The following is a 17,169-nucleotide window of genomic DNA, read 5'->3' as shown; positions in this document are numbered from 1 at the left end:
CTGTCACTGCTTGTTCCGTTTTGTTTTTTATAATCAAACGTTAGCTATCGGATTTTGATGACCTGATATTCTTTTTTTTTAAAAATATTTTATTGATTTTTTACAGAGAGGAAGGGAGAGGAATAGAGAGCTAGAAACATCGATCAGCTGCCTCTTGCACCCCCCCCCCACTAGGGATGTGCCCGCAACCAAGGCACATGCCCTTGACCGGAATCGAACCCGGGACCTCTACCACTGAGCCAACCGGTTTCAGCTGTTTTTTGTTTTGTTTTGTTTTTTAAAGATCTCACACATTTATTACTGAACCATCCTACTATTGTGGGGGGGGGGGAGGGAGATGGGGAAATCGACAGAGCAAAATCACAAGTCCATTCATTTTCCAATTAAAATGCCCCCACCGTCCAGACAGAAGCATCTTTTCAATCGCTTAAAGGTGCAGGCCACCGGACCCAGCATGCACACGGAGTCCTCTCTCCTGGGTGACTCCTCGCAGGCCAGCGTGGTCCTCCTCCGTCCCCTCTTGGGGTTGTACCTGATTTCATGGCCAGTTTCATCCGGACCCAGGGGGCCGGGCCGGCTCTGCCTTTGTGTCTCGGCCGGAACCTCGATCCCGAGAGTCTTGTGGGAAGACGTGGCGGAGGAGAGGCGAGCGCGCACCTCGGTGGAGAAAGAGCTGGTTTTTGTTTTGTTTTGTTGTTTTGTTTTCATTCTCCCTGAGGACCCCCCCAGTGACGTCCGGAGAGAGTGCAGGGAGGGGCGGCGGGAGAGAGCAGCCTCAGGCGCCGGGCTGGGCGGCCTGCAGCTGTGGGGGACGTGCCCCGGGCCAGACAGGGAACCGAGACCCTGAGTCCCCAGGCTGACGCTCTAACCGCCGGCCAGGGCACCCCCGGTGTTTCACAGGGAGCTCCCGGGCCGGGCCAGGGGGCGTTAGGGGGGTAAGTGTAGGAATTGCTGATGAACTGGACCCCAAGTCTCTTTTCCCCCTGGATCGGGCAAGTTTTTCTGGCTGTTGGCGATGAACATCGTCATTGCTCGAGTCTCCCACGCTTTTGCCTTCAGAGAGACAGGCCAAGAGCCCGGCGAGTGAATGATGGGGGCAGAGGCGGGGCTGGGCTGGGGGCCTGCAGGGGGGCAGGGGCGGGGCCGGGGGTCTGCGGGGGGGTAAGGCCTGGGCAGGGGCGGGGCCGGGGGTCTGCAGGGGGGCAGGGGCGGGGCCGGGGGTCTGCAGGGGGGTCTGCGGGGGGGCAGGGGCGGGGCCGGGGGTCTGCGGGGCGGTAGGGGCGGGGCTGGGGGGCAGGGGCGGGGCCGGGGGTCTGCGGGGGGGGCAGGGGCGGGGCCGGGGGTCTGCGGGGCGGTAGGGGCGGGGCTGGGGGGCAGGGGCGGGGCCGGGGGTCTGCGGGGGGGATAGGGCAGGGGCTGGGGGTCTGCGGGGGGATAGGGCAGGGGCCGGGGGTCTGCGGGGGGGGCAGGGGCGGGGCCGGGGGTCTGCGGGGGCACCTCAGAGTCCCGCATCCTCAGGTGAGTCGCCCGCAGCGCCTTCCTGCTGCGGCGGGAGCCCGGACTGCTCGGCCCCGGAGCCGGCCGCCGGGGCCTGGCCTCGCGCCCCCCCCCCGCCCCCCCCGCGAGTGCCCCCGGAGCAACCGGTCTCCTCGGACCCGCGCGGCGGCGGTGGCAGGTAAAGGGGGTGCAGCCGTCGGGGCCCCCAACTCCCGACCTCTCAGCGCCCAGGCGGCTGGTCCCCGCCAGCACCCTCCTCCCCTGGACCCAGACTCCCCAGCGCCCGACCCCCTCCCAGGCTTAGGGACCAGACGCCGAGGCGGGGCGGGGGGACCCAGCGGGAGGAGTCCGGGCGCCCCCCGGTCCTCGGCCCGGAGCCCCCGCAGTGAGCGCCGAGGCCGGCGGGGGTCTGGGGAGGCCGAGCCCCGGCGGCCCCCTCGGAACAGCGTCTCAGCTCGGCCCCAGCAGGTGGTCGCTTCTTTGGTTCTCGGAGAGCCCGGCCGAGGCGACAGGGAGCCCGAGTGCGCCGAGCGGGCGGCCGGACAGCCGGACGGGCCGAGGCTTCGAGGGCAGGGGCTGCGCGCTCCCTGGGGGCAGCCGAGTGAACTGCAGGTACGAGGTCTTGAAAGGGAGACAAGGGGGTGGCTGCAGCCGGAGGCAGGGTGATGGGGGTGAAGGGTGAGAGGTGGGGGTGAGGGGTGAGGGGTAGGGGTGAGGGGTGAGGGGTAGGGGTGAGGGGTGAGAGGTGGGGGTGAGGGGTGAGGGGTGAGGGGTGGGGGGTAGTTGGTGGGGGGAGACCAGAAGCAGGGTCCCAGCGGGAAGGGCCTTGGGGGCTAAACAGGGCTGTCAGGGGCCTGGGAAGTTTTAGGCAAACCATCCACGTGGTTAGGTTTACAGAATGACTGGAATAGTAAGTAGCCATTAAAAATATATATTTTTAGCCGAAACCGGTTTGGCTCAGTGAATAGAGCGTCGGTCTGCGAACTGAAAGGTCCCAGGTTGATTCCGGTCAAGGGCATGTACCTTGGTTGTGGGCACACCCACCAAGGTACATGCTCTTGACCGGAATCGAACCTGGGACCTTCCAGTCTGCAGTCCGATGCTCTGTCCATTGAGCAAATCAGTTGGAGCATTAAAAATAGTTTTAACCCCAGCCGGTTTGGCTCACTGGATAGAGTGCTGGCTTGCGGACCCAATGGTCCCGGGTTCCATTTGGTCAAGGGCAGGTACCTCGGTTTCGGGCTCCTTCCCAGGCCCAGGCCCTGGCCCCAGGCTCAGGCAGGAGACAACCAATCGATGTGGTTCTCTCCCATCAATATTTCTGTCTTTCTCTTTGTCTTCCACTATCTCTAAAAATCAATGGAAAAATATCCTTGGATGAAGATTAAAAAATAACAACAACAAATATGTATTTTAAAAATATATATTTTATTGATATTTTACAGAGAGGAAGAGAGAGGGATAGAGAGTTAGAAACATTGATAAGAGAGAAACATCCATCAGCTGCCTCCTGCACACCCCCTACTGGGGATGTGCCTGCAACCAAGGCACATGCCCTTGACCGGAATCAAACCCGGGACCCTTCAGTCTGCAGGCTGATGCTCTATCCACTGAGCCAAACCGGTTTTGGCTAAATATATATATATATATATATATATATATATATATATATATATATTTTAAATGCGTGTAGGATTTTTTAAAATATATTTTATTGATTTTGTACAGAGAGGAAGGGAGAGAGATAGAGACTTAGAAACATCGATGAGAGAGAGTCATCGATCAGCTGCCTCCTGCACACCCCCCACTGGGGATGTGCCCACAACCAAGGTACATGCCCTTGATCGGAAATGAACCTGGGACCCTTCAGTCCCCAAGCCAACGCTCTATCCATTGAGCCAAACCGGTCCCGGCTAAATACATTTTTAAAAATATATATTTTATTGATTTTTTACAGAGAGGAAGAGAGAGGGATAGAGAGCTAGAAATATCGATGAGAGAGAATCATCGATCAGCTGCCTCTTGCACACATCCCACTGGGAATGCGCCTGCAACCAAGGCACATGCCCTTGACCGGAATCGAACCTGGGACCCCTCAGTCCACAGGGCGACGCTCTATCCCCTGAGCCAAACCGGTTTCGGCTAAATACGTATTTTTAAACAATACTTTTTACATAGGAAAATACTCATGATACAGCAGAAGTGTCTCTATAATAATAAAAGGTGATATGCTAATTAGACTGGGCGTCTTCCGGAAGTCATTCCGGACGTCCTTCCTGCGGAGGCCGGGGCGGAGGGAAGCCAGCCTGGGTCCCGGTGCCCGCAGGCGTCCGGAGGAGGGCAGCTGGTGCCAGCAGCGAGGGGGGCGGGCTACTGCTGCACAAATTTTCGTGCATCGGGCCTCTAGTATACACAGAGTGGCCAGATTATGATGATCTCTGAGCGCATAATAATCTGGCCACTCAGTGTATATATAATTCTCCAATTTGTAAGAAACACACACATGTTCATAAGTATGCATTTACATACTATATGTTATGTTTAACAATAGTGTCCATATATAACATATTCAATAATAATATTCAACGTGTAAGAAATATAAATACATTATACCCTATGTAAATATATTATATCCTATGTATATTGGATAACAATATCTAATACATAATCTATAGATGACAATACCTAATTTGAAAGAAGTACAAATATATGAAATATTATAGAAGCACATAAAATGACAAGATCTAATTTATAAAATGGGTTGTGCCTCCTTTCAAAACCTAAAGGGAACAAACATTTAAAACCATGGTATCTTGCCGAAACCGGTGTGGCTCAGCGGATAGAGCGTTGGCCTGCGGACTGGAAAGTCCGGGGTTCGATTCCAGTCAAGGGCATGTACCTTGGTTGCAGGCACATCCCCAGTAAGGGGTGTGCAAGAGGCAGCTGATCAATGATTCTCATCAATGTTTCTAACTATCTCTTCCTCTCTGTAAAAAAATCAATAAAATATATATTTTTAAAAATAAAACCATGGTACCTTTTAAGGTTATGGAGTTTGTAGGTTCTTTGTGCATGTGTAATCTCCACACATCTACTCATATTGTTTTCAAATAAGGAAAGACTTATTTACTTATGGCCTTTCTATGCTGTTGTGGTTATTGTTTGTTTTTCCTTTTCTTGCTTTATTGCAATGGACAGGATCTCCAATACGAAGTTGAGTAGGAGATCCATCCAACATTCTTGTCTTGTTCCCGGCCTCAGGCGCAGAGCATTCACAGTTCACCGCTGAGGGTGCTGTTAGCTTTGGGCTTCCGGGAGCTGTGGGTGCAGGACGTATCTCCTAGTCCTAGTGTCCCCAGCACTTCAGGCCTTTTTTAAATTAAAATATTTTCCTTCTACACATTATAAACCCCAAAATATATTGCTCTCTGTGTTTTTTTTTTAAATATATTTTATTGATTTTGTACAGAGAGGAAGGGAGAGAGGTAGAGAGTTAGAAACATCCATGAGAGAGAGTCATCGATCAGCTGCCTCTTGCACACCCCCCACTGGGGATGTGCCTGCAACCAAGGTACATGCCCTTGACCAGAATTGAACCCGGGACTCTTCAGTCCCCAAGCCAATGCTCTATCCATTGAGCCAAACCGGTCTCAGCTCTCTTTGTTGTTTTAAGCACAGTCATTAGTCGCTTTTAGTGGTCTGCCTAGTCAGCCTTTTAGATGTTCTTTTATTCCTTCTTGTATATCTCTTACTTCCATCGGATGAAAATATTTGCCTTAAGTCAGTGACTAGGGGAGGGAGCCGCGAGGTAAACTCCGGCCCTCGTTGTTCTACACGGGTCTTTCTCGTGGAGTTTTGCGGTTTGGCATCTGAGACGTGACCCTTCACGTCTGCTGTGTTTGGTGACCCCGAGATTCCCCCAGGAGTTAGAGGAAGCCATGGCGGCGACCTCTGAGGACAGAGAGCCTGTGACCTCGGAGGACAGAGAGCCCGCGACCTCGGAGGACAGAGAGCCCGCGACCTCGGAGGACAGAGAGCCAGGCCCCCGCCAGCACTCCCAAAGGCTGTCATCCTCACCCTGGAGGCTCTCCCGCAAGATCCTGGTCAAGACCCAGAACTTCGTCGTTCAGACCAAGAGGACGGAGAGCATCTTGCGCCAGATCGCCTTCTCCCTCGGGCTGGGCAGCACGTGGCGCTTCCCGTACCTCTGCCAGCGGAACGGAGGTGAGGCCGGGCGGGCGGGGCGGTTCTGGAAGACGTTTCAGGGACACAAGGCTGGACCCCGGGCTCCGGGGGAGGAGGGGACCGAGGGAGGGCACCCCGCCCCCCGCCCCCCGCCCCCCGGGTACCAGGTCCGTGAGCGTCATCCGTGGTGTGGGGGTCCCGGGACAAAAGCCATAAAGGGGGTGGGGGCCGGGCTCCCGCTGCCTGTGGCTCAGCTCCCGGCTCCCTCCTCCAGGTGACTTCATCCTCATCTACTGCCTCCTGCTCTGCCTGCTCGGGGTCCCGCTCCTGTACATGGAGATGGTCATGGGGCAGTGGCTGCGCCTCGGCAGCATCCAGATCTGGAGGCACCTCGTGACCCTGATGGGAGGCCTGGGCTACGCGAGCGTGCTGGTGAGCGAGGCCAGGCCAGGGGGCGCCCTAGCTCCGCCCCCCTGTGGTCCCCACCCCGCTCACCCCTCTGCCCGCTGCGGCCCCCGCCCCAGGTGTGCGTCCTGGTGAGCGTGTACAACAGCATCATCCTCACCTGGTGCTTCTACTACCTCACCAACTCCTTCCACCACCCGCTGCCCTGGACCCGCTGCCCGCTGCCCCACACCAACGTCACCGGTGAGGAGCGGGAGCAGGAGCGGGAGCGGGAGAGGCAGAGGGAGAGGCAGAGGGAGAGGGAGAGGGAGAGGGAGAGGGAGAGGGAGAGGGAGAGGGAGAGGGAGAGGGAGAGGCAGAGGGAGAGGCAGAGGCAGAGGGAGAGGGAGAAGGAGAGGCAGAGGGAGAGGCAGAGGGAGAGGCAGAGGCAGAGGGAGAGGGAGAGGCAGAGGGAGAGGGAGAGGGAGAGGGAGAGGGAGAGGGAGAGGGAGAGGGAGAGGCAGAGGGAGAGGCAGAGGCAGAGGCAGAGGGAGAGGGAGAGGCAGAGGGAGAGGGAGAGGGAGAGGGAGAGGGAGAGGGAGAGGGAGAGGCAGAGGGAGAGGCAGAGGCAGAGGGAGAGGGAGAAGGAGAGGCAGAGGGAGAGGCAGAGGGAGAGGCAGAGGCAGAGGCAGAGGGAGAGGCAGAGGGAGAGGGAGAGGGAGAGGGAGAGGGAGAGGCAGAGGGAGAGGGAGAGGCAGAGGGAGAGGGAGAGGGAGAGGCAGAGGGAGAGGGAGAGGCAGAGGGAGAGGGAGAGGCAGAGGCAGAGGCAGAGGGAGAGGCAGAGGCAGAGGGAGAGGGAGAGGCAGAGGGAGAGGCAGAGGGAGAGGGAGAGGTAGAGGGAGAGGCAGAGGCAGAGGCAGAGGGAGAGGCAGAGGCAGAGGCAGAGGGAGAGGCAGAGGGAGAGGCAGAGGCAGAGGCAGAGGCAGAGGGAGAGGGAGAGGCAGAGGCAGAGGCAGAGGCAGAGGGAGAGGCAGAGGCAGAGGCAGAGGGAGAGGCAGAGGCAGAGGCAGAGGGAGAGGGAGAGGGAGAGGGAGAGGCAGAGGCAGAGGCAGAGGGAGAGGCAGAGGCAGAGGGAGTGGGAGGGCTGGCAGGGCCAAGGGAGGCAAGGGCACCGAGAAACTCCGAAACCAGTGTGGCTCCGTGCGGGCTGAAGGGTCCCGGGTTCCATTCCTAGTCCTCTTGGTGGTGGACTCATCCCTGGTGGGGTGTGTGCAGGAGGCAGCTGGTCGATGTTTCTCTCTCATTGACGTTTCTAGCTCTCTATCCCTCTCCCTTCCTCTCTGTAAAAAATGAATAAAAAATATTTTTAAAAAATAAATAAAGAAGCAAGAGAGAGGGAGGAAGAGCAGAGGAGGAGGGGGCGCGGGGCGGTGGGGAGCGGGAGGAGCCCGGCAGGCGGCGGCTGAGCGCCCGGCCCCCAGGCCTGTCCTGCCTGCGCACCGTGTCCGAGCAGCACTTCTGGTACGAAGTGGTCCTCAGCGCCTCGGCCCACATCCAGGAGGAGGACGAGCACCTCCTCCTGCATCTCACCCTGGGCACCTTGGCCACGTGGTGCCTCCTCTTCGTCATCCTCGTCTCAGGCCTGAAGCTGTCCACGCCGGTAGGCCGCCCCCGCCCCTGCTCCGCCTCCACAGACCTCGAGGTCCCAGCCCCTTCCCGACGCCTCCCTTGTCCACCCCCCACGCCCTGCACTCCCCCGACGGCAGCCTCCGATGGGGCCCCCCCAGGCAGCTGTGTCAACCCCATCCTCTCACCGGGGCTGCTCCTCTCCCACCGTGGCGGAAGGAGCGCCCCCTGCTGCCCAGCCCCGTCACCACACCGCCCCCATCCCCGGTCACTGCCCTGGACACACTCTGAGCCTCCCAGCTCCCACCTTCCTGCGTTTTAAAAAATATGCTTTTATTTATTTATTTTTTAAATATATTTTATTGATTTTGTACAGAGAGGAAGGGAGAGAGATAGAGAGCTAGAAACGTCGATGAGAGAGAAACATCAACCAGCTGCCTCTTGCACATCCCCTACCGCAGTGTTTTTCAACCTTTTTTGGGCAAAGGCACACTTGTTTCATGAAAAAAATCACGAGGCACACCACCATTAGAAAATGTTAAAAAATTTAACTCTGTGCCTATATTGACTATATATAAAGTAATTCTCTTGAATAGGAATCAAATAAACACAAAGAAAGTATTTTATAATTACTTTATTATGAAATATTAAGTAAACAAAATAGTGAAAAATTATAAAATTCTTGTCTTGTCTGCACCTACGGCACACCAGGCAACACCAGGAACAGCGGTTGAAAAACGCTGCCCTACCGGGGATGTGCCCGCAACCAAGGTACATGCCCTTGACCGGGATCGAACCTGGGACCTTTCAGTCCGCAGACCAATGCTCTATCCATTGAGCCAAACCGGTTTTGGCAAAGATATGCTTTTATTGATTTCAGAGAGGAAGGGAAAGAGAGAGAGAAACTCCCATGAGGAGAGAGCATCCTGGATCCGAGGCCTCCTGCACGCCCCACCCTGGGGATCGAGCCCACAACCCCGGGAGTCGAGCCCGTGACCTCCTGGTTCCTAGGTCCACGCTCAACAGCTGGTCGATGTTTCTCTCTCATCGATGTTTCTCTCTATCCCTCTCTTCCTCTCTGTAAAAAATCAATAAAATACATTAAAAAAAAAACAAACAAAAAAAAAACAGCCGAAACGGGTTTGGCTCAGTGGGTAGAGCGTCAGCCTGTGGACTGAAGGGTCCCGGGTTCTATTCCGGTCAAGGGCATGTACCCGGTGGGGGGTGTGCAAGAGGCAGCTGATCGATGTTTCTCTCTCATTGATGTTTCTAACTCACTATCCCCTCTCTCTTCCTCTCTGTAAAAAAACCAATAAAATATATATATATTTTTTAATATAATATTTTATTGATTTTTTACAGAGAGGAAGGGAGAGAGATAGAGAGCTAGAAACGTCGATGAGAGAGAAACATCGACCAGCTGCCTCTTGCACACCCCCTACTGGGGATGTGCCCGCAACCAAGGTACATGCCCTTGACCGGAATCGAACCTGGGACCTTTCAGTCCGCAGACTGATGCTCTACCACTGAACCAAACCGGTTTCGGCAAAAAAATATATTTAAAAACAAACAAACAAAAAAAACAACACGCAAACACAAACCTCTCTCCCCAGTTTCTCCTCCTCCCCTCTCACCTATGAAGTGTCTCCCTCAGCCTTCGGCCCCGTGGCTCCTCCCCCTCACTGTTCAGAGGCCGGAAAAGCCAAGGTCCACGATGAATAACGACCAACTGCCCCGCCATCGAAAAGCCATCTGTGTTTGTGACCTTCGCTCCCTCCTTAGGGGACCCCTCCCCCCAGACGCCATGGTGGTCTCCATGGAAAATCCTCCCAGAGGCCCCTCGTAACACCGCTCACCCCACTTCTCTGCCCCTGCCCGCCTGCGGCCCCTGCTCACGCTGGCCTCTGTCTTCCCTCCTCGCCCCTGCTCCCCGGCCAGCTCCTGATCTTCACGATCTTCCTCCCCTCCTTCTTCTTCATCGGCCTCCTCATCCACTGCCTCTTCCTGGAAGGAGCGGCCGCCAGCCTCAAACGCATGGTAACGTTGAAGGTGAGGCCTGGGGCTCCACACCTCCTTCCTCTCCCCCTCCTCCTTCCCCACCCTCCCTCCCTCCCTCCCTCCCTTTCTCCCTCCTTCTTTCCCTCCTTCCCTCTCTCCCTCCCTCCCTACCACCCTCCCTCAGGGCTTCTCCGGACCCCCTTCCCCTCCATCCTCTCTCCTCTGCCCCGGCCTGCCCCCTCTTCCCCCCCTCCCTGGGGGGGTCTCACACCCAATCCGCTGCCCGCCCCCTTCCCCGCGCAGCACACGTCCTGGGCCTCGCCGGACCTGTGGCACCAGGCGGTGGGCCACGTGCTCTACTCGCTGGGCCTGGGCCTGGGCACCACCGTCAACATCTCCTCCTCCACGGCCGGCAGCGACAGCTTCGTGGCGGTGGTCCTGTGCGTGGCCGTCGTCACCCTGGCGGCGTCGCTGGTGGCCACGGCCATCGTCTTCGCGGTGGCCGGCCACTGGGTCGGCACCAGCGGCCCCGCCTGCGTGGAGAAGTGAGTCCCCGCCGCCGGGGGTTCCGAGAAGAGGTCTCCCTCCCCCTCTCTCTGCCTTAGCAGCTCCCCCAGCTCAGGCTGCCAGGCTCCCGGCTCACCGACAGTTAGTAACAATAACAATAATAATAACCTCTAGCCCTAACCGGTGTGGCTCAGTGGATAGAGCGTCAGCCTGCGGACTCAGGGGTCCCGGGTTCGATTCCGGTCAAGGGCATGTACCTTGGTTGCAGGCACATCCCAGGTAGGGGGTGTGCAGGAGGCAGCTGATCGATGTTTCTAACTCTCTCCCCCTCTCCCTCCTCTCTGTAAAGAAAAAAGAAAAAAAAAATCGATTAAAAAAATGTATATATTTTTTAAATAATCTCTCTATATAAAAGCCCAGCGACCAGAATGGTGGAGCGACCAGGACTGCCAGAGGACCAGACGACTGGTGGCTATGACACACACTGTGGCAGCCAACCAGCCTGATCCCAGCCCTGACCACCCCCAACCAGCTCGGCCCTGATTTGCCCCCAACACCCTGATCGGGGGTGGGGCCACCGCCTACCACCCACGGCCCCTCCCCGCTCCTGCTGGCCTGGCCTGATGGTGCCCCATCGGGTGGGCCGGCCGGATCCCACCCACGGGGCCTCTAGTAATAATAATAATAATAAATGTATACTAATAGGTCAGAGAAAACAGCCAGAAAGGCAGTAGGCTAATAGCCACCCCTTTATAGGTAAGAAAATGGTCTCAAAGACGTGACTTCTAAAGGCTTCCGTACGTTACAAATGGTGTAAAGATTTCACGGTCAGTCCCTGAACTCACCCAGGAGCAGCTGCGGCATTCTGAGCCCCAATCCGCGATCCTGGGCCCAGGCTGCGCACTGGGACGATTCTGCCGTCGGAGACACCTGTCTGAGGCAGCCCGAGGCAGGGTTCGCTGGGCCTGGGCGCACTCAGCGGCTGGATTTCTAAAGCTCCGCGGTGAGACTGGCCTTCCAGTTCGGATGTGGAAGGATGAGAAAGTGCCTGCTTCCATGGCAGCAGCAATTTTTAAATATATATATTTTTAATTGACTTCAGAGAGAGAGAGAGACAGAGAGAGAGAGAGGGAGGGAGGGAGGGAGGAACATCAGTAATGAGAGAGAGTCATCGATCGGCTGCCTCTTGCACGCTCCACACTGGCGAGTGAGCCCACAGCCCAGGCATGAATTGACCGGAATTGAACCCGTGACTCTTCAGTCCGCAGGCCGACGCTCCAGCCACTGAGCCAAACCAGCTAGGGCGGTAGCAGCGCTTTTAAAGATGGATTAAAATCATCGTATTTTCCTATAAGCTCCCGAAGAGCAGGGGCACAGAGACCTTTGTGAAATGAATCCCAGAGGGTAACGAGCCCGTCATCGGTGAGCAAAGAGCCACGCGTGTGTCTCTCTGGGGAGGAGCCTGTTCGGGGCCGTGTGAGTGTCCCGGACGGAGTGAGGGCACAGGCAGGACGGAGCCGGCCGCGCGGTGACCGTCGCTATTGGCTGCCAACAGGTCTCGGACATTCAAAGAGCCCAGCACAGAGATAAGTTCCTGACGCACCCGTTTTCCTGACTCTGGTCCAGGAATTTTAAGGAAGAAGCAGAAGGAGACAAAGCAAGCAGAAGTGTGCATAGTTTTTTTGTGTGTGTTTTTTTTTTAATATATTTTGTTGATTTTTTTTACAGAGAGGATGGGAGAGGGAGAGAGAAACATCAATGATGAGAGAGAATTATTGATCGGCTGCCTCCTGCACGCCCCCTTCTGGGGATCAAGCCCGAAACCCAGGCATGTGCCCTTGGCCGGAATCCAACTTGGGACCCTTCATTCCGCAGGCTGCCGCTCTACCCACTAAGCCCAACCAACCAGGGCCCTATTTTCTTCTTTAAAAAAAATAATTCTTTATTGTAGAAAGTATTACATATGTCCCCTGCCTGTTCCCTCTTTTCATCTCCCGTGGCGTTCATTTCAAAAATGCATATCAGACATTTCTTTAAAAAACATATATATATTTTATTGATTTTTTTTTTTTACAGAGAGGAAGGGAGAGGGATAGAAAGTTAGAAACATCGATGAGAGAGAAACATCGATCAGCTGCCTCCTGCACCCCCACTACTGGGGATGTGCCTGCAACCAAGGTACATGCCCTTGATCGGAATCGAACCTGGGACCCTTCAGTCCTCAGGCCGACGCTCTATCCACTGAGCCAAACCGGCCAGGGCTGGACAAGCTTCTTGGGAGGCACAAATCACCTGCCCCTTAGGTGGGCCTCCAGGGCGCCTCGCCCCCAGTCCATGTGCGGTGTGTCCGGCCCCTGTCCAGCTGCCCTGGTGGCTCAGCGGCAGTCGCCGTGGGCAGCGTTCCCGCCCTCAGTCCCCTCGTTCGTCAGCAGCCGAGAGGCCAGCGGGTCTCCACGGCCTCTCCTCTCCGCCCCTTCCCTCCCAGGAGCATCCACGCGGTGAATCAACTAATAAAAAGGGGGCTGCTGCCCCAGGACGTGAACCCGCCCGCGGGCACCCTGGCCCCGCTGGACTACCTCACGTGGGTCAGCAGCCTCCCCGAGCACCTCCGGTTCCAGGTCATCCAGGCCGCCCCGTCCTGCAGCATCGAGGCCCTGAGCGGAGAGGTGTGTTTGCGGGGCGGAGGGGGGCGGGGGGACGGGGGGAGGGGGTGGGCGGCAGGGGGCATCCCAAAGGCCCCAGAGGACACTGGGAAATGTCTTTCTCAGGAGCCTCACGGGCCACCCAAGCATCTTATCATGCAGGAAAGGGTTGTAATCACATTCCCACCACCATTTAAAAAATATATATATATATATATGTATATATATATATATATATATTGATATTGATATATTGATATATATATATATATATATATATATATATTTATTATTGGTTTTTTTACAGAGAGGGATAGAGAGCTAGAAACATCGATGTGCCAAAACCGGTTTGGCTCAGTGGATAGAGCGTCGGTTTGCGGACTGAAAGGTTCTGGGTTCGATTCCGATCAAGGGCATGTGCCTTGGTTGCGGGCACATCCCCAGTAGGGAGTGTGCAAGAGGCAGCTGATCGATGTTTCTCTCTCAGTGATGTTTCTAACTCTCTATCCCTCTCTTCCTCTCTGTAAAAAAAAATCAATAAAATATATTTAAAAAAAAAAAAAAAAAGAAATAAAGAAACATCAATCAGCTGCCTCCTGCACACTCCCCACTGGGGATGTGCCCACAACCAAGGCACATGCCCTTGACCGGAATTGAACCTGGGACCTTTGTGTCTGCAGGCCGACGCTCTATCCACTGAGCCAAACCGGCTAGGGCTCCCACCACCGTTTTTTTAAAAATATATTTTTTATTGATTTTCTTACAGAGAAGAAGGGAGAGAGAGATAGAGAGTTAGAAACATCGATGGAAGAGATACATCGATCAGCTGCCTCCTGCACACCTCCTCCTGGGGATGTGCCCGCAACCAAGGTACATGCCCTTGACCGGTATCGAACCCGGGACCTTTCAGTCCACAGGCAGAAGCTCTATCCACTGAGCCACACCGGGTTTCGGCCCACCACCATTTTTGTGTGGACCAGGGCCTCGGCTAGGTTGTCACTCTACTTGAAATCTCACACAGATCCTAGGACCCCTTCCCCCCTACCCCCCATTTGTTAGAGGAGGAAACGGGAGGCCCCAAGCGGTGAACCGCACACAACTTAGGAAACCGGAAACCGAGAAGAGCAAACACTCGGCCATCCACCCCATCGCCCGCCTCCCGCGTCTGCCCAGGACAGACATTGCTAATGGACCACCGCGCCATCACCCCCCCACTTCCCATCGCCCGCCTCCCGCCTCTGCCCAGGACAGACATTGCTAATGGACCACCGTACCATCCCCCCCCCTGCTCCCCTGCCCCCCTCCCCCATCCAGACCCGCCCGGCCTGAGCCCTCCTCTCCCACAGTTCATGCAGGGCCCTGGCCTGGCGTTCCCAGCCTTCTCCGAAGCCGTCGCCATGCTGCCCGGCGCCCCGTTCTGGGCCTTCGTCCTCTTCCTGACGCTGGCCGTGATCCAGCTGACCACCTTGGTCAAGGTCGTGGAGAGCATCGTCTTTCCCCTCCACAGCGTCATCTCCTCCCTCAAGAGGCTGCCCCTGATGTTCCCAGGTACCGTGGGGTCCCGCTGCCTCCCCTCCCGACCTCCAGGGCTGGCCGCGGCCCAGCCCCCCAACCCCACCCCACCCCTGACCACAGCGGCCACACCGCCTCTGCCTCTGCCTCTGCCTCTGCCTAGTGGCCGTCTGCCTGGGCGGGTTCCTGGGCAGCCTGGTCTTCACCAGCAAGGCCGGCAGCTACATCATGTCTCTGTTGGACGAGACGCTGGTCCCGCTGACCCTCGTCGTCATCGTGCTTCTGCAGAACGTGACCCTGGCCTGGATCTACGGAGCTACCAGGTGATGTCCAGGCCCCGGGGCCCACCCGGCCTGGGGCCCCACCCCGGCTCTCCGAGCGGGCGGAGCTGGGCACCCTCTGAGAGCAGGGGGCGGGGGCAGGAGGCACAGCCGGGGGGTCCCAGGGACCCAGCCGCCAGGACCCCGGGGAAAGGGGGGCTCAGGTTCCCCTGCCATTGCCCACAGGAGCTTGTCTGAAGGCAGAGGGCCCGGCTGGTGCATGTGTCTCTCTCCCCTCTTCCCCCCCCCCCCGCCCCGTGGATTGGGGGGTTCCTCGGGGAGGACCAGATGCAGGGTCCAGGCTTGGGAGGGGCCTGGCAGGACTCAGCGTCCCCGGGGAGCTGAGGGCTTGCGAGGGAGCCAGACAGCCGGCGGACCTGCTTTCCCAAGGGCTCCGCCCCGGGGCGGCCGGAGGCGGGCTCCGTCCCACAGGCCCCCGTGCCCCCACCGCAGGTTCCGGGAGATGTACGGCGACCTGGGCCGCTTGCTGTGGTCCTCCTGCCCCTTCCTGTGGTGCTACGTGACCATGCCCGCGCTGCTGGTCCTCCTGGCCTTCTGCCTCATCCGCCTCTACGGCAGGGTGCCCCCCTCCTACATCGCCTGGAACAGCAGCACCGTGAGAGCCGGGCCCTGGCTCCTGCCCCTCCTCCCTCCGGGGTCCCTCTTAGGCCGGCTCCCCTGCCCGTCGGGGCGGAGGGCAGGACCCGTGGCTCTGCCCCAAAGGAACCAGGTGGGGCGTGCGGGAAACTTACCTAGCAACCGGTGACGTCAGCCAGCGGGGCCCCCGGCAGGCCCCGGGCCGCCACCCCGGGGACCCGCTCCACCAGCCTCCCGGCCCCTCGGGGACTCTGGCCCTCCGACAGGACACGGACCAAAAAACAAAACAAAACACGCCCTCGCTCCTACCTCTTTCCTCCTCCCGCCTGCAGGGCCGGGAAATGGAGCAGCCCTACCTGCCGAGCGCCCTGGGCTGGATCACCTTCCTCGGCGTCCTCGTCCTGCTGCCCATCCCCATCTACCCGCTCCAGCACTGGTGGCACCTGCAGGAGCGCATCGCCAGCCACCCCTTCGAGAAGCTCCTGGCCAAGAAGTCCGCCCGGCCCTCCGACTGGCCCAAGTTCCCGCCGGCGGCCAAGCCCTCCTTCCGGGAGCGGAGCGAGAACTCGGTGGTGGCGAGGCCCAGCGCGCTCACCGCCGTCGCGGTCGGGGAGGCGGACGAGAAGCCCGAGTGGCTGGAGGAGCTGCCCTGGAGGCGGCGGACGGAGAGCTACTCGGGGTTCAGCCTGCCCTTCCTCCCCTCCGTGCCGTCGTCCGCCTCCCTGAGCCTGCCCGCTACCCCGCAGGCGAGCGCGGCCACGTGGGCGCCGTCGAAGGCCTAGAGAGGCGCCGGACCAAGGCGGGCCGCTTCCCCAAGAAGCCCGCCCCTAGCCGCCGGCCACGCCCACTCCCCCCGTCCGACCAATGGCGGCCTCGGAGCCCGTCTGGGGGCAGGAGTCATTGGCTCAGCCGGGGAGGAAGGGGAGGGGCGTGCGGGAAAGCTTACCTAGCAACCGGTGACGTCACTCAGCGGGGCGCCACCCCAGGCTCGCTCCTCTACTGGAACAGGAACGATTCTACGTTCAGGGGGGACCCCACTCGGCTCTGAGCCTGGATAACCGGGAAGAAGAGCCAACTGGCCTGCTCACAGGGCTGGGCCTGGGGCCCCTGTTCCTCCCTGTGAAGTCGGGGCACCCTGTGGGCCTGATGGGGAGGGGCATCCCAGGACTTTCCAGGACCTGACTCCCCAGTTATGGAGGCAGACACCCCCCCCCCCCAACCTCCACCACCCAGCTGGGGGGCCGCCCTCTCAGAACCCGGGGGCGGAGTGGCTGGCACAGCTGTGGGTCAATAAAGCAGTCCGCTGGGACTCGTGTTCTCTCTGTGAGCGACCCCCCCACACCTCCCCCACCCCCACCCCACCCCAACCCCGCCACACACGCCCCCTCCAAATCGCCAGGCCCCGGTGAACTGAGTGTCCAATTGGTGACTCCAGTCTCCCTTCCGGGCACAGAGACCGAGTTTCTAGACCCTCTCCTTGTCCTGGGGTTGAGCCAAACTGTGGGGCAAATTGCCTAGCAACCGGTGACGTCACTCAGCTGGGCCCTGGCAGGAACCGGGCCACCCCATCAGTATCCCTCAAACCCGGACATGTGTTTTTTTTTAATATATATATATATATATATATATATATATATATATATATATATATATATATATTATTGATTTTGTACAGAGAGAAAGGGAGAGAGATAGAAAGCTAGAAACATCGATGAGAGAGAGTCATCGATCAGCTGCCTCTTGCACACCCCCCACTGGGGATATGCCCGCAACCAAGGTACATGCCCTTGACCGGAATCGAACCGGGGTCCCTTCAGTCCCCAAGCCAACGCTCTATCCATTGAGCAAAACCGGTCTCGGCTCAGACATGTGTTAACCCCTAAAATCCACGCTGGCAAATG

The 17,169-nt window shown here is 57.8% G+C and overlaps 1 protein-coding gene across 1 annotated transcript; it reads left to right on the top strand.

Annotated features, from left to right (window-relative positions):
- The first annotated feature begins 5,020 nt into the window (after positions 1 to 5,020).
- Positions 5,021 to 16,513, top strand: LOC311633888 (orphan sodium- and chloride-dependent neurotransmitter transporter NTT5-like). The gene is made up of 11 exons (XM_084906894.1): positions 5,021 to 5,721; positions 5,957 to 6,114; positions 6,207 to 6,330; positions 7,548 to 7,861; positions 9,631 to 9,741; positions 9,994 to 10,235; positions 12,683 to 12,863; positions 14,186 to 14,387; positions 14,515 to 14,674; positions 15,125 to 15,287; positions 15,601 to 16,513. Exons 1-11 carry the CDS (start codon positions 5,436 to 5,438, stop codon positions 16,048 to 16,050), a joined length of 2,391 nt encoding a protein of 796 aa, XP_084763020.1. The 5' UTR covers positions 5,021 to 5,435; the 3' UTR covers positions 16,051 to 16,513.
- Positions 16,514 to 17,169: the final 656 nt, after the last annotated feature.

Source organism: Pipistrellus hanaki, assembly GCF_964339955.1.
Source record: "Pipistrellus hanaki genome assembly, chromosome: 15".
Taxonomy (NCBI): Eukaryota; Metazoa; Chordata; class Mammalia; order Chiroptera; family Vespertilionidae; genus Pipistrellus; species Pipistrellus hanaki.
This window is presented reverse-complemented; position numbering and strand designations above follow the sequence as displayed.

Excerpts from the sequence above, each read along its gene's own strand:
- LOC311633888 (XM_084906894.1), top strand. The coding sequence starts at position 5,436 with ATGGCGGCGACCTCTGAGGACAGAGAGCCTGTGACCTCGGAGGACAGA. Across the intron at positions 6,331-7,547 it reads GCCCCACACCAACGTCACCG|GCCTGTCCTGCCTGCGCACC; the intron begins GTGAGGAGCGGG and ends CCCGGCCCCCAG. Across the intron at positions 15,288-15,600 it reads TCGCCTGGAACAGCAGCACC|GGCCGGGAAATGGAGCAGCC; the intron begins GTGAGAGCCGGG and ends TCCCGCCTGCAG.